Source organism: Oryza glaberrima, chromosome 12 (assembly GCF_000147395.1).
Source record: "Oryza glaberrima chromosome 12, OglaRS2, whole genome shotgun sequence".
Taxonomy (NCBI): domain Eukaryota; kingdom Viridiplantae; phylum Streptophyta; class Magnoliopsida; order Poales; family Poaceae; genus Oryza; species Oryza glaberrima.
The window spans coordinates 8,019,381-8,033,260 of NC_068337.1; the positions used below are offsets into that span (position 1 = coordinate 8,019,381).

General features: G+C 42.8%; 1 protein-coding gene across 1 annotated transcript; it reads right to left on the reverse strand.

Moving 5' to 3' along the window:
• Window positions 1-3,576: 3,576 nt before the first annotated feature.
• On the reverse strand, window positions 3,577-4,874 carry LOC127757720 (momilactone A synthase-like). Its single transcript, XM_052283286.1, has 3 exons — window positions 4,776-4,874; window positions 4,606-4,695; window positions 3,577-4,510 (listed from the first exon to the last, which is right to left on the reverse strand). Exons 1-3 carry the CDS (start codon window positions 4,799-4,801, stop codon window positions 3,709-3,711), a joined length of 918 nt encoding a protein of 305 aa, XP_052139246.1. The 5' UTR covers window positions 4,802-4,874; the 3' UTR covers window positions 3,577-3,708.
• Window positions 4,875-13,880: the final 9,006 nt, after the last annotated feature.

The following is a 13,880-nucleotide window of genomic DNA, read 5'->3' on the forward strand; positions in this document are numbered from 1 at the left end:
CAACAGCTCGTCTTCCTCTTCGCTCGCGTGCTGCGTGCCTTCGTAGACGCCTGCGAAAAGTTTCGACCGAGCAGCCGGTCTTTCCGCCACCTCGGTACGTGTTCAATATGTTGCACATATTTGATCTGTTCATGTTATACTGTGTAGTTTACATGTGTAGATCTAATGATGCGTTCATGCTAGTTTTTATCTGTAATGTCATGATTTATTTATGGAATAGATTAAATCATTATATGCCTATAATCTCAACATCAACTTGCTCATATTTTTTTCCTGTTGCAACGCAAGTGCATTATTTCTAGTACATCTCAATTTGTTAAAAAAAAACTTGATGTTCGCTTTGTTTATCATTTGTCTTTTTTCCTCTTTGTTCTTATCCTTTATTACCTCTCTATTTTTCATGGAAAAAAAGTGAGATTTTTCTTTTCCACGGGCTGAACGGCGCACGACGCTGTTCCCGTGTACACCATGTTTAGATTACGATTCCAATCCAATTAATTTGCTAATGGCTCTGATAATACTAGGGTGATGGGGAATTGGGGATGAAGAACATGTCTCATGTGAAAAACGTAAAAAAAAACAAGAACATTGAGGGTCATTAATTATTCGGGTGATTAACTTGGGTAATTATCCTTCATTCACGCTGAGGCTTAAGAACAGCGCCGCACTTTTCAGTTCCAAAACGATAGTGGCCACTGAGATACATATGTCTATCAATGATCACCTTGGCTAGCACCATAAAGTCTATCATTTTAAATATATATATTGTCATTCAAGCTTATAGTTAAGTTTTAACAACAATAAGACCTACGTAGTAGAAACGCCTATAATCCAGGAATAAGTACAAATCTATCATAGGATTTGCATGAATAACACTTGGTTAGTCACTCAGTCGCCAATCGGATTCTCTATGTGCAGATCTGTTATCCTTGTTATCTGATTGCCACATGCTGTTAAAATATACTAGCACTATTATCTCTCAAAGAACAGATGCTACATTGACTGTATTTAGCTTATTTTGGATTCTAAGTACTACTTCAGTGATATTTTGAAGCAAGAAGTAAAACACTTGTTTCTCCTAGCTAGAAGAACATCTTGGATTTAATCTAAAACATTAGAATGATCTTCATTGAGAGAAGAAAATATTGCAAAATGCTAGAAAATTTATTAATAATGTTCCAAGAAAATGTCATTAGGTTTGACATAATTTTCTACATAAACATGGCCAGTTGTAATCCTTTACCCTTATCATTCTATGAAACAACAAATGAATACATTATTTCCCTTACTCCACTGCCTATTGGAAAATATTCCATTTTTGACAAAGAAGTATTTGCAGTTGTACTTATATTTATATTTGTGTATTGTTATTGTTTCCAGTCATCTGATAAAACAAGTCTTATATATTTGTATACTAATTTTTTATGACTTTGGCAATGAATCCTAACAAAGGAATAAACCATGTCCTTTCTGTGCCCCCACATAGTTATAAGCATCATCTTTACATCCTCTAGCTATCTTGAACAGTAAAATATTGAAATAAGATGGAAATATTTCCTGATAAGACAAAATAGTGAAATTATTCTCACAAAAAGTTTAGAAAGAGTTTATAATATTTTTCAAGTGCCTTTAAAGGTACATACATGTCTTTATCCCTCTTCATGTCACATGTAGTTTTCATGTTTTGAATTATAACTAACATTATCCAAATTATTATTTTAAATTTACATGACAACCGCTTGTACCAATGGCAACTGCAATCTATATTCTTAGATTTCTGTTGTTGGTAGGATTTGCCTCATGATTATCTATAGAATTATGGGGTTTGACTTATGTAGACAAAAACTACATATCATTATATCAAACAACATATACAGACAAATCATGGACCTTTTATTGAGGACACTAACACTGAAATTGTCAGCAAGTGACACTTTGTTTGCCAAGGTTATGACCAACTCAACCAAGGACCAGGTGTATGCAATTGGGCCGTGCTTTATTGGCTTCACAAATATTAGTACCTGCAGGAGGTGTATCACCGAGGCATTGCGGGAAATGTAACAAGTACGTGCTTAAAAGATGGATGCCATGATATTTTACAACTTATGTAGCGTAATAATTTTTGGTGATCTTAGGTTCAATATTAGACATGACACGACTACTATATATGTACATGATGACCCTTGTTATGTCGATCATAATAGGTTGTTTAGTAGGTGCTGACGGTCGTTAAGTACAAACCTTTTACTGTCAACTACTGCATAAAAGAAATAAAATATACTATCAAAACATTATTGGATTTCAGGGCGTTCAAGCACGAGGATTTCGTGCTGCAGCAACGTGCTATAAACAACTATTCGGTGCGGTCACACAGCTTGTACATACAATTATATTAGTCGCATCATATCGTCGGTGATGCTGACTGAACTGATCATGGTTTTGACCCTAACTACTATCACTACGCCAGCTGCAGGTTTGCCGATGGCCATATTGATTTTGTAATATATAGGTGTGACGTAAAAATTAATATGTTTCCGAACAGTTATGTTGCCAAATACGTTGTCGACCATGCTCTGACATACAACAGTGTTAAACTGCCTCCGTAAAAAAAAAAAAGTTTTACACTATTTATGTTCAACGCTTAACTATTCGTCTTATTTAAAAAAATATGATTAGCATTTTTACTGTTATTAGATGATAAAACATAAAAAATACTTCCTTCGTCGCAAAATATAGGGATTTTTGGATTTTGACAGTCTTCAAAATAGTATTTTGATTAATAATATCTATAAAAGTAAGATATTTTAAATAAAAAAAGTTACATATTATAATAGTTTGTTTAGTGATAAATTTAGTAACACCAATTTTACATTATTGATCTTTTTTATTTTTTTTGCTATTAGTAGTCAATATTAGAAATGTTTGACCTGGCACTATTCTAAAATTTCTTATATTTTATGATATATTTTATGATGGAGGGAGTATTTTATGTGTGACTATTTTTTTTTTACATTTTTATAAATTTTTTAAATAAAATACATGGTAAAATGTTCGACATGAAAATGCACACCTGCATTTAAATTGGGTCGGAGGGAGTATTCAATAGCACTGTCAGACATGCTAGTTGGTGCCCTTTCAGTCAACCTAACATAATTTTATTTGCTGGATTTTTCTTTTCTATACCTCGATGTGGTACTTGAGTATAGACTTTTAATGTTTCATGAAGTGGTATATACATGCTGCTGAATGTTGTCAAATTTTTCGATAATTTTACATAACAGTTTGGATAGTATTTTAAAGCTCAACATACATGTGAGTATAGTATTTATTAGCACTCATAAAACCTAAATACAAGCATATCACATCAATCTATTAAGCACAAAACTCAACATGCAAACATATAGTAATTACATCTATAATTTATTTTTTTCTAAAACTATACATACACATGTTAAATTATTATTCTCAAATCATTTTCATAATATTTTAATCCAAATTATTTTATCATTTCTCTATCATTTGGCATATATCCACTGGCAAGCACGGGGAGTACTACGAATAGTCGAGTTACAGCATTTTATTTTAACTGTAGTCGCGTCACTGCACAGCCACAGCATCTTTATTTCAAGAACGTCAATAACAGAATTATTACGGCGCTGACAAAGGCACATGCATGCATACATGCATGGCACCAGCTACTAGCCGTGTTCAACGCGCCGGCGAGTTCTCCGCTCCTTTGTGCACCGAGTAGCCGGCGTCGACGACGATGTTGTGCCCGTTCACGTACCTGGCCTCGTCGGAGGCCAGGTACACCGCCGCCCTCGCGATGTCCTCCGGCTCGAGCACCTTGACGGCGTCGCTGGCGCCCTCCTCCACCATCCTCCTCAGCTCCCCGCTCAGGCCCGGGGACACCACGGCGAGGCGCGGGATCTCGTTCAGCATCATCGGCGTCCTCGTCGCCCCCGGCGAGATGGCGTTCACCCGCAGGCCGTGGCGCGCCAGCGGCTCCGCCATGGCGCGCACCACGGCGATGACGGTGGCCTTGGAGATGGAGTACATGGCGAGCGCCGGCATGGGGACGACGCCCCCGCCGCTCGCCGTGCAGATGACGCAGCCGGTGCGGCGAGGCGCCATTGCGCGCGCGGCGTGCTTGATGGCCGCGAGCGCCGGGCGGGCGTTCACCGCCATCACGCGGTCGAAGCCGGCGAGGTCGACGGACAGCGCGTCGTCCTGCGGTATCCTCCCCGGGATGCCGGCGTTGCTGTGGAACACGTCGAGGCGGCCGTGCAGCCTCACGGCGAGGTCCACGGCCGCGGCGACCTGCGCCTCGTCGGCGACGTCGCAGCGCGTGTACGCGGCGTCCGGGCCGAGCTCGGAGGCCACCGAGCGGCCGAGGTCGTCCTGGATGTCGGCGAGGATGACCTTGGCGCCATTCTTGATGAACTCCGCTGCCGTCGCCTTGCCGATGCCGCTCGCCGCGCCGGTGATGACAGCCACCTTACCAGCCAACCTGTGCATACATCTCAATCTCATCACGAAACAACGTACATATGATTGAAACAGGAGATCATCCAAGAACTAAAATGGAAGGCAGATGAAATTAACCTCTGTAAATTGGACACCGTGGAGAAGCAACTTAGTGTTAAATCTGCACGGGAAGTTGTTTTTGTTCCAATAACTCTCTTGGTAGTCTCTCTGCAACACAACCGGATCACAACAAAATCTTTCAAGTTTCAGCTATAGTGTGTATAATTCGGCTATATTGTATACAATACCTGAGAAGTTGTGTTACTCTGAACATCCTGCTGGAAAAAAAAAATAAATTGCTACAACGAGATATTGCTACAACGAGCTAGAGCTGGTCGTCGTTGTTGGCTCAGGTGTGGTAACACAGGCAGTGGGAGCTTCCTTAAGAAGGCAAGCGCGCAGCCAGAAAAAAAAATTCTCAAAATAAAACTGGTCCACAAAATTATGAAAAACTATTCTGTTCTATCAATATTTGAGGCAATCTTCTTGCCTTCCTTTCAAAAGGAGAGAGAGAACTTTGAAAATTCGATGAAAGTACGATGCGAATTGTTCTAAATAAGGTAAATTATTGTACTTTCTTTAAATTGGCAACGTCACGGCGATGAAGTCAAAGTAAACCTTTAATATTCTATACCACAAAGTTGTACATCAAGGTTATTATAGCCAACTTGTTATTATTGTTTACTTAAGAGAGTATACGATGTGTACGTACCAACACACGCCACGAAGTAAACAATAATAACAATAATAACGAAGTTGTACATCAAGGAATTCACGAAGTCACAAGTGCATGCATCCTCTACACACGCTGGAAGCTGTTAAGAAAATTTGGGATCGGCGCCATGAAAGCCTGGCCCAAATACATTTATTGGGCCCATCACAGAACTTTCCATATAGTGAATTGCACTATATAAAAAAAGGAATGAGCTACTCATTGTACAATTGATTGGAGGATTGAATAGTAAAGAGAGTCTCACTCCAAAACCTTGTGTCTCCACTTTCTATAGAAATTAGGGCAGGAGGTTGTATTATACTTTCTATAGAAATTAGGGCAGGAGGTTATATTATACGTTATCAGACACGAAGCTCTACTGGAGACCAATGCAGGAGAAAGGTAAGAAACTCGATAATCCTCTTTGCATCTTTTAGATTGAATTGCAAAAATGAATTCCCAACGCCGACTTGGAGTCCCAACGAAAACCGTTTTTTGACTTGTAGACCAATTCCGTTTTTTGACTCCCAACGAAAACCGCCATCGCCGACTTGGAGTCGCCGGCATGTAAACGATTGGGGTTTTCTCGGCATCCTCCATCGTGGCAGAGACGAAACTCACCAATGCAAGCACGGATCGGAGACACGCCGCTGCACGGCATCGCACCACCGGTCACCGGCCACGCCACCGCACGGCGTCGCGCCGACGGCCACGCCACGGCATGGCGTCGCACCGCGCCGCCGGCAACACTCCGCACGGTGCCGCCTCCTGCAGTCGCGGCCGTCGCGTGCACTGCTGTGAGCCGCCGCCGGCAGTGCCCTGCACGGCAGCACCGCCCGCCGCCGTGGCAGCCGCGTGCACTGCCGCAAGTCGCCGCCGCGCCGACATCCCCACACCCAGCACCGCGAGTCACAGCCGGGCGAGCCCCGTACGGCGCCGTTGCGAGCCACCGCACCCCCGCCCTGTGCCGCCGTGAGCTGACCAACGGCCGCGCCCCGCACAGCGCCGCCGCCCGATTCCGCGACCACCGCACAGCGCCGCCGCGCACCGCCACGCAGCGATGTCGTTCGCGCCCCGCATGGCGCTGCTGCGCGCGCCACCACGCACCGCCACCGGACGCATCGACGCGCACCGCCGCCGGCCGCACCCCGCATGGCGCCGCCGCACGCCGCCGCGACCGCCGCGTGCCACCGCCGACAGCCACGCGAAATCTCCGGAGAGAAGAAAAGGAAAGAAGAAATAAGGAAAGAGATTGGCGATTTTTCGGAAAGGCTCCTAGATTTTCTGAAAATTACACGCATATCTCCCAGCATGGAACGTTTTTGCGCATAGGACCCTAGAATTTCGGAAACGTTCATTTCTAACCATTCCCTGCATGGAAAACTTAGAAATAGGCCCTTGAATTTTGCAAATGTCGCTTATGTTCCATATTTAAGCATTTTATGTCTTATAAAATTTGAATTTAAATTTATTAAGGCATTAATTACTGTTAATGAATATTTTGAATATTTTGTTTTTAGTATTTATATGAATATATGCAACTTTTGCACCTTTTTTCTACGAATATTTGTTTGCATTTCTACAAAGTATTTATTTATTGAATATTTTGCACTTCTTATTCGCATTCCCTATGAATATAAATGTTGGAAAAATCATGAAATACTTGCATTCATATTTGCAACTATGTCACTGGCAGTAACATATGAATATTTTGTCAGTTTTGCAACAGAATGTCAGAATCACGAACAAGGAGTTCGCTGAACTGGCCCAGCATGGCCAGAGCTACCTGACCTAGGCATATGATGTCTAGATCGTTCTTGGAGCCAAGAAGCTCTGCCAGAGGATCGGGATGGGCACCCCGCAGGAACGTGCGCCTACCCCTGATGAGAACAATTAGGCGCTGCACTTCCTGCGACACCACCTCTGCGCCACGCTAAAGAATGAGTATATGGGATTGCGGAGCGCACTCACTCTTTGGACCGCACTCAAGAAGCGGTTCGAGAAGTTGAAGTACACCATCCTGCCCCAAGCAGGACTGGGCTCGCCTGAGGTTCGCCAACTTCAAGAGCGTCTCCGAGTTCAGATCCGGTGCCATCTCCGCGCTGCACCGGATCTGTACTAACCTCTCCCTCTACGACAAGGTTGTCACGGATATGGATACGACAACGCTCTCCATCTTCCACCCTAGCGCTGTGCTGAGTGCTCGTAATTATAGGCAGGCATCATACAAGGAGTATGACGAGATGATCGACATCATGCAGTTGTCTCAGTCCCATGACGAGGTTCTTCGCAAGAATTTTGTCTCCCAGCCGCCTGGCATGAGTGTTGGCCTTGATGTCAATGCTATCAGTTATAAGGTCCGCAAGCCCGTCTAGAGGAAGAGGGGCAAGCGTGGTGGGAAGAAGGCAGCCGAGAAGTCAGAGGGAAAAGCTCCAGCTGCCCAGGGAGCACAGGGAGGCAAGGGCAAGAAGGAAGCCAAGCCACCCGCAATGACAAGCCGTATGGCCAGCAGAACCAGACATGCTACAAGTGTGGCATTTGGGGCCACTGGGGCTGTATTTGCGAGGAGCCCCAACACGTCATCGACGCATACCAGGCCAGCAGGAAGGCCAAGGCATCCGTAGAAGCACACATGGTTGAGGCTATCACTGTGGCTACTCTCTCCACCACCACTCCACCTGACGCCCCTGCAGTTGCAGCAGACAAAGCAAATGAAGAGGCCGTCACACAAGAGCAGAGCTTGATACTCTAGCTGATTCCATTTGAGTATTTGATGCTCCTATTTTATTTCGTGAACTAAGTTGCATTATGAACAATTTTGAATAATGGTTTTGTAAGCTCTATGAGAACATAATATTTATTTCGTGATTCGCCTTGCATGGCTAGACTTTATTTCCAATATTATGTTGCATTATGCTACATGATAAAGTTTTACTTCTTGCCTTGAAGTAGTGATATTTTACTTTATTCACATAGACAATATGCATAGCCTAAGGTAAAGAGGAACATTGTGGAAGAAAAGCACCACAAAGTGTAATCTTGAGAGAGATGAGACAAGTTCAGTCTATGCAAAGACGTGAACTACCTTCACAACCACACATAATGATTGTAAAAGATATTGTTTTTCCCGTAGATAAGCGATTACACCTCAAATCTCTTGAGAATGGCAAACTCTCGCAGAAAAGTTCCCTTGTAGGAACTAGAAGATGAGAGAAGCATACACATCACCTAAGCATGCGAGATCAATGTCCTCACTAAGAAATGTAGGCTAACGTAGACTATTTCATAGTCAGTTTTTCTTAGAATTTAGTATCTTGCAAATGAACATAGCACAAACAATTTCACATCATCTGTCGTATCGCAATGGTGAGATATTTGTCACGCGCACTGCCTGAGCGCCTCGTGACAGGCTTGTGCCAGACATTGGCGTGCATCATACAACGTTATACTAGTGCCGCGCACTAAATGTTGTACGATGCACTAACTAGCAACCCCGCTGTACTGGGGGACTGAACGAATCATGTCGCGTTAGCACGCGCCATGCAACTCCTACCATGCGCCATAGCTACACCCGCTGCATACCCTGTGGTCACTCTGGATACGCATGACATCGAACATCGGATGCGTGCCAAACGTCAACCACCACATGAATTCCAGAACGAATTCGCACATACCATGTGAATTCGTATACATATTTTGCCCTTTAATGGATCGTCTGATACATATTGGGCTTACAAAAAAGCTAAAATTGTGTCTAATTGATACTACGCTCTTGCCAAATCGATCCTACAAGATCACACATGTTGGCATCAGAACATTAAGAAAAGCAGTAAGTACCGGACGTCCACAAGAATAAGACTAAAAAATTGTCCATTGCACCACTATTGAAATTCCCGCCACTTGAATGGACTCTTAGCTCCAAAGGCAGCGAATTATCAATAACCGGACTATTCGAAATGTGTTGTCAACTTAAAGGAACACTAGTGTTGACTCAACACACGTGCATAACCCACAACCATAAGGGCTCCCTCCAAAAAACTGAAAATTTTTAACAGAGGTACGAACGTAGCCTAAATTCCTTGACAATAAGAAGGATTATTTCCAGTCATTTAGAGGGAGAGAAATAACCCTTAAAATGATAAATGTCAGGAAAAATGGTCAAGGAAAGGATGGATGCACATTTAATCAAGCACCAGCGAATGAAAGTATGAAAGCACACATAAGAATTGGATAACTGCCTATCACTTTTGTGATTCGGAGAGCATGACTAAGTTGCATTATCCAAATATAATGCACCGGAGGAGGGTGAAGTACCGAAGAATGCAAAGGTATACCTCATCTTGTCCAGAGGCCTCGAGAAAAATAATGGGACAAGAACTCCGGCCCCTTAAATCCCTAAAGTAACCAGAGACGTGTGGTGAAAACGGGACAAAAAGGAACTCTCAAGCTCATAGTCACTAAAAGTAACCCCAGAATTTGAGGAGGAGCCAGTTCAGAGCTGGCAAATGGTATGGAACCTTAGAACAGGCATACCACATCTTCCTATCAAGGAAGAAAACCAGCAGTTGGAGTGCACACCAACGCCGGTAAAATGAAAGGATCATGCCCATGTCAAAAAATAGAAGCATAAATTGCATATCCCCATATATCCATGGATACTCGCATAAGTGTCACATACAACCAATAGGAATTGGTAATGAGACCTGCTATGGGCAATATTCTCTTCGTACAGCAAATCATTTGGAGTCAACCTGGAGTTGAAAATCAACTAAAATATCAACCCGCAAAGCTGACCTATAGTTGACAATGAATGTTTAAACAAATTTTGGATTAGGCACTCGCATACAAGCATTAAAAGTCCCAAACCAAGTTGATGATCCGAATATCATCGCATAAAGAAAGAAAGCTCACTCTTTCCGAATGAGTTTGAGATAAAAAAAAGGTAGAAACCTATGTTGCTTAGGCCCGTAAACCTACAACACATGAAGAAGTAAAAATACATAGGTTCCTTGGATATAGTTCACCATTTCTAGCAAGTAACATGGTTCGAGCTTTGTCCAAACCCCAAAATCATTATCAAGAAGATAATCATATGTGCGTCGCACCAGCACTAATAGACTATATGAACTCTATAAGTTATGGAAAAATCATGCAAGATTTGACCATTGAAGCATCACTCGAACTATCTTTTGAAAAGATATGAGCAACGAGTTTTGATGGTTCACACTTAAAAGAGATGCAAAATTCAGGGGGAGAATTCTGCCAGTCTATTAACAAAGGCTTGAACTGAAGAATCAAGTACCCAAAACTGATTAAGAAAATCGGTACAAGAATTTTGGTAGATTGTACTCCTTTTCCCTTTGATAAGTTTTCCTGCAGTTTCTTATCAAGGTTTTTAATGAGGCAATCTATGCGACATACATGCATATGCTATATACTCTTTATGGAGTTTTAACGAGGCATGGACATCACGCGGTGAGTGCCCAAGGGGGAGTGTTAAGAAACTTTTGGGCTTGGCCCATGAAGGCCTGACCCAAATACACTTATTGGGCTCGTCACCGAACATTCCATATATTGGATTGCACTATATAAAGAGAGGAGGGGGCTACTCATTGTACGATTGATTGGAGGATTGAATAGTAAAGAGAGTCTCACCCCTAAACTTTGTGTCTCCACTTTCTGTAGAAATTACGGGACCCTCTTGGACTACTTCATGTAGCAGGAAGATTGTGTAATAGAAACATCGGGGCATGCCATCAAACGCCTTCAGCTGATAGCATGAGAACACACATATCGATGGAAAAAAGCGCACATGCATGTTATAATTGTGCACGCATGTACTTAAAAAAATTGAAAGACATTAATTAACGTTAAATCAAGGATTTAAACTCAGTGCCCCCTTTATTTTTTTAGCTTTAATAGAGATAGTTGTTTGCAACTTTTTGTGACAAGTAGACAAGCACGATCGCAACACCCAAACACCTTCGGTGATTGTAGAGTTGCCAACCATCCTAATCCAGCAAAAGCTAGATCAAGATGGGTTTTGATAGAACAAACTGACTAGTCGAGCCGATTTAGATAGATTGATGGATAACTACCTGTCTCGTGGGCAAAATGGAAGGTTTCGGGACAAACCTACAAAGGATTTCGCACTCTCGCAGCGAAGGTGGACGATTTACGGTGCAAATCGACAAAGATGGATGAACTAAACTAGGGCGAATTGAAAAGTAGAAAGCAGTATTGAAAAAAAAGATTTGATTGATTGATTGTTGGATGTTACCTTGTTTGAACCGGCCTTGTCCCTTATATAGGGGTTAGTCTTGCTATGTACAGGCCCTCCTCCACGTCCAACTTAGGGTAGAAACCAATGGAAACACTAGCAAGGAAACCTGAGACCCGACAAAAACAGACTCGGGCTCGGACTCTGCCGGTCAGACGGGCCACACACCGGCCCCCCTGGAGGAAAACCGGCAGGAATCCTATATTTGGCAATTCTTCCTATTTCAACTCTAGGTGCCAAATTTGGGTGTAAACACATGCTCCCTGCCTTTTTTGTGAACATCATGAATCTAAAGGCATATAACATGTTGTCTTAGGGTGATAATCTAATTACCGGCCATAGGACTTCCTAAGCATCTTGCCAAACACTCGGGAAGTATTTCCCATTGATTGCTCTCTGAAAACGCTCCCCTTGAAGTGTCTCCAAAAAATACACATTTCCTCGAACAATCCCGCATACTCGATAAGGACCTTCCCAACTAGGAGACCACTTACTGAACTCCTTAGATCGAGAACCCAAAGGCAAAATTGTCTTCCAAACCAAGTCTCCCACTTGAAACAACTTTGCTTTTACCCTTTTGTTGTACGCCATAGCCACCCTCTTCTTTTCATTTTCTATTTCTTCCAAAGCCTTCAAACGCTTGTCGATGACGTCGTCAAGATTATCTACCATCAAGGTCTTGTAGTCTTCAACCGACAAATCGCCTTGCTTGATATACCGAAGAGAGCCAAGATTTACCTCAACCGGCAAAACAACTTCTTATCCATAAACCAACATAAAAGAAGTGACTTTAGTAGCACCATGGTTAGATATCCTATGTGCCCATAATGCTTCAGAAAGCACCTCATGCCACTTCTTTGGGTGTTCGTCAATCTTCTTTTTGACTAATTTCAACAATGTCTTATTACTCGACTCGGCTTGTCCATTAATTAGCCTGAGCGTAGTAAGGAGAAGAACTCAACAATTTAATACCATAAGATTCGGTAAAATTCTTCACTTCTTTAGACATAAAAGAAGCTCCTTGATCCATAGTCAATGTTTGCGGAATACCGAACTTATGAACAATATGCTTCAAAATAAAATCAATTACATGTGTATGAGTCATATTCTTGAGTGGCACAGCTTCGGCCCACTTGGTGAAGTAATCTGTTGCAACTAGCATGGACTGATGCCCTTTTGATGACGAAGGATAAACTTGACCAATGAAATACAAAGCCCAACCTCGGAACGGCCACGGTTTGATGATGTGATTCAACATGGCGGCGGCGCCAATTGAACATTGCCGAACCGTTGACAAGCTTCGCATCCCCTATAATACTTGAAGCAATCATCAATCATCTTCGGCCAATAGAACCCCGCTCTCTTAAGCAACCAATTCATCTTATGGGCCGATTGATGAGTTCCACAAATTCCCTCATAAAATTCTCCCGTAGCAACTTTAGATTGATATCGTCTAAGCACTTCAACAATACACCATCTATATTTCGGCGATATAGCTCTCCATCAAGAAAAATGCTTGCCGCCGAATGTTCCGATCGACCTTAAGGCTAGGATCTTTCAAATATCCAATCAAAGGAATTCTCAAAACTTCTTCTATTTCCTGGGTACAAACGTCTGAATTTACAATTAATTCAGCCTCTAAATCCATCAAGATGTGCCCCCCAGCATCCTGCCCAGAGCCGGTCAGACCGCACATGCAAGGCCGCTCAGACCGCACAGGCAGGCCGGTCAGACCGGCGGTACTGAGTCGGTCAGACCGCAAGTGGTCACCAGTCAGACAGACCACCCCTGGTCTGAAACTTTGCCAATTTCGTCCAAAGATTTACAACCAAGCACCGGCTTTTGCAATATCAGAAACACTCCTTTCTTCACATTATAGCCAGACGCTTGTTGAGCTAGACCATTTGCTCTAAAATTCTCACCTCTAGCAATATGTCTAATAGCAAAATCATCAAAATTGGCAATAATATCCAAGCATTGATCAAGATACCTATTTAGTGACCCATCAAAGCACTTGTAAACTCCGGCACCTTGTTGCACCACCAATTCTGAGTCACTGTCACGCCTGGAATTTCTATCCAAAATTCCAAACGCTTACATGTGTGTAAACCCTCGTCCCGGAATCAGCCGAGGCACACAATAACAAATCGATAATAGAGTGCAATTATTACTCTAATTAATAAGCGAATATAAAGTCATTACATAGGTAGATAGTTCCTCTCAAACAATAAAGTTCTAAGCAGCGGAAAATAAGATAAACGGCGCAGGCGACTCCATTCCACAAGCAGCTTGACCAGGACTACGCCTAATCCTCCACACCTTCAGCATCACTGTTGAACTCCTCCTCTGATGAATGATTGC

Excerpts from the sequence above, each read along its gene's own strand:
- LOC127757720 (XM_052283286.1), bottom strand. The coding sequence starts at position 4,801 with ATGTTCAGAGTAACACAACTTCTCAG. Across the intron at positions 4,696-4,775 it reads AGAGTAACACAACTTCTCAG|AGAGACTACCAAGAGAGTTA; the intron begins GTATTGTATACA and ends GTTGTGTTGCAG. Across the intron at positions 4,511-4,605 it reads ACGGTGTCCAATTTACAGAG|GTTGGCTGGTAAGGTGGCTG; the intron begins GTTAATTTCATC and ends ATGTATGCACAG.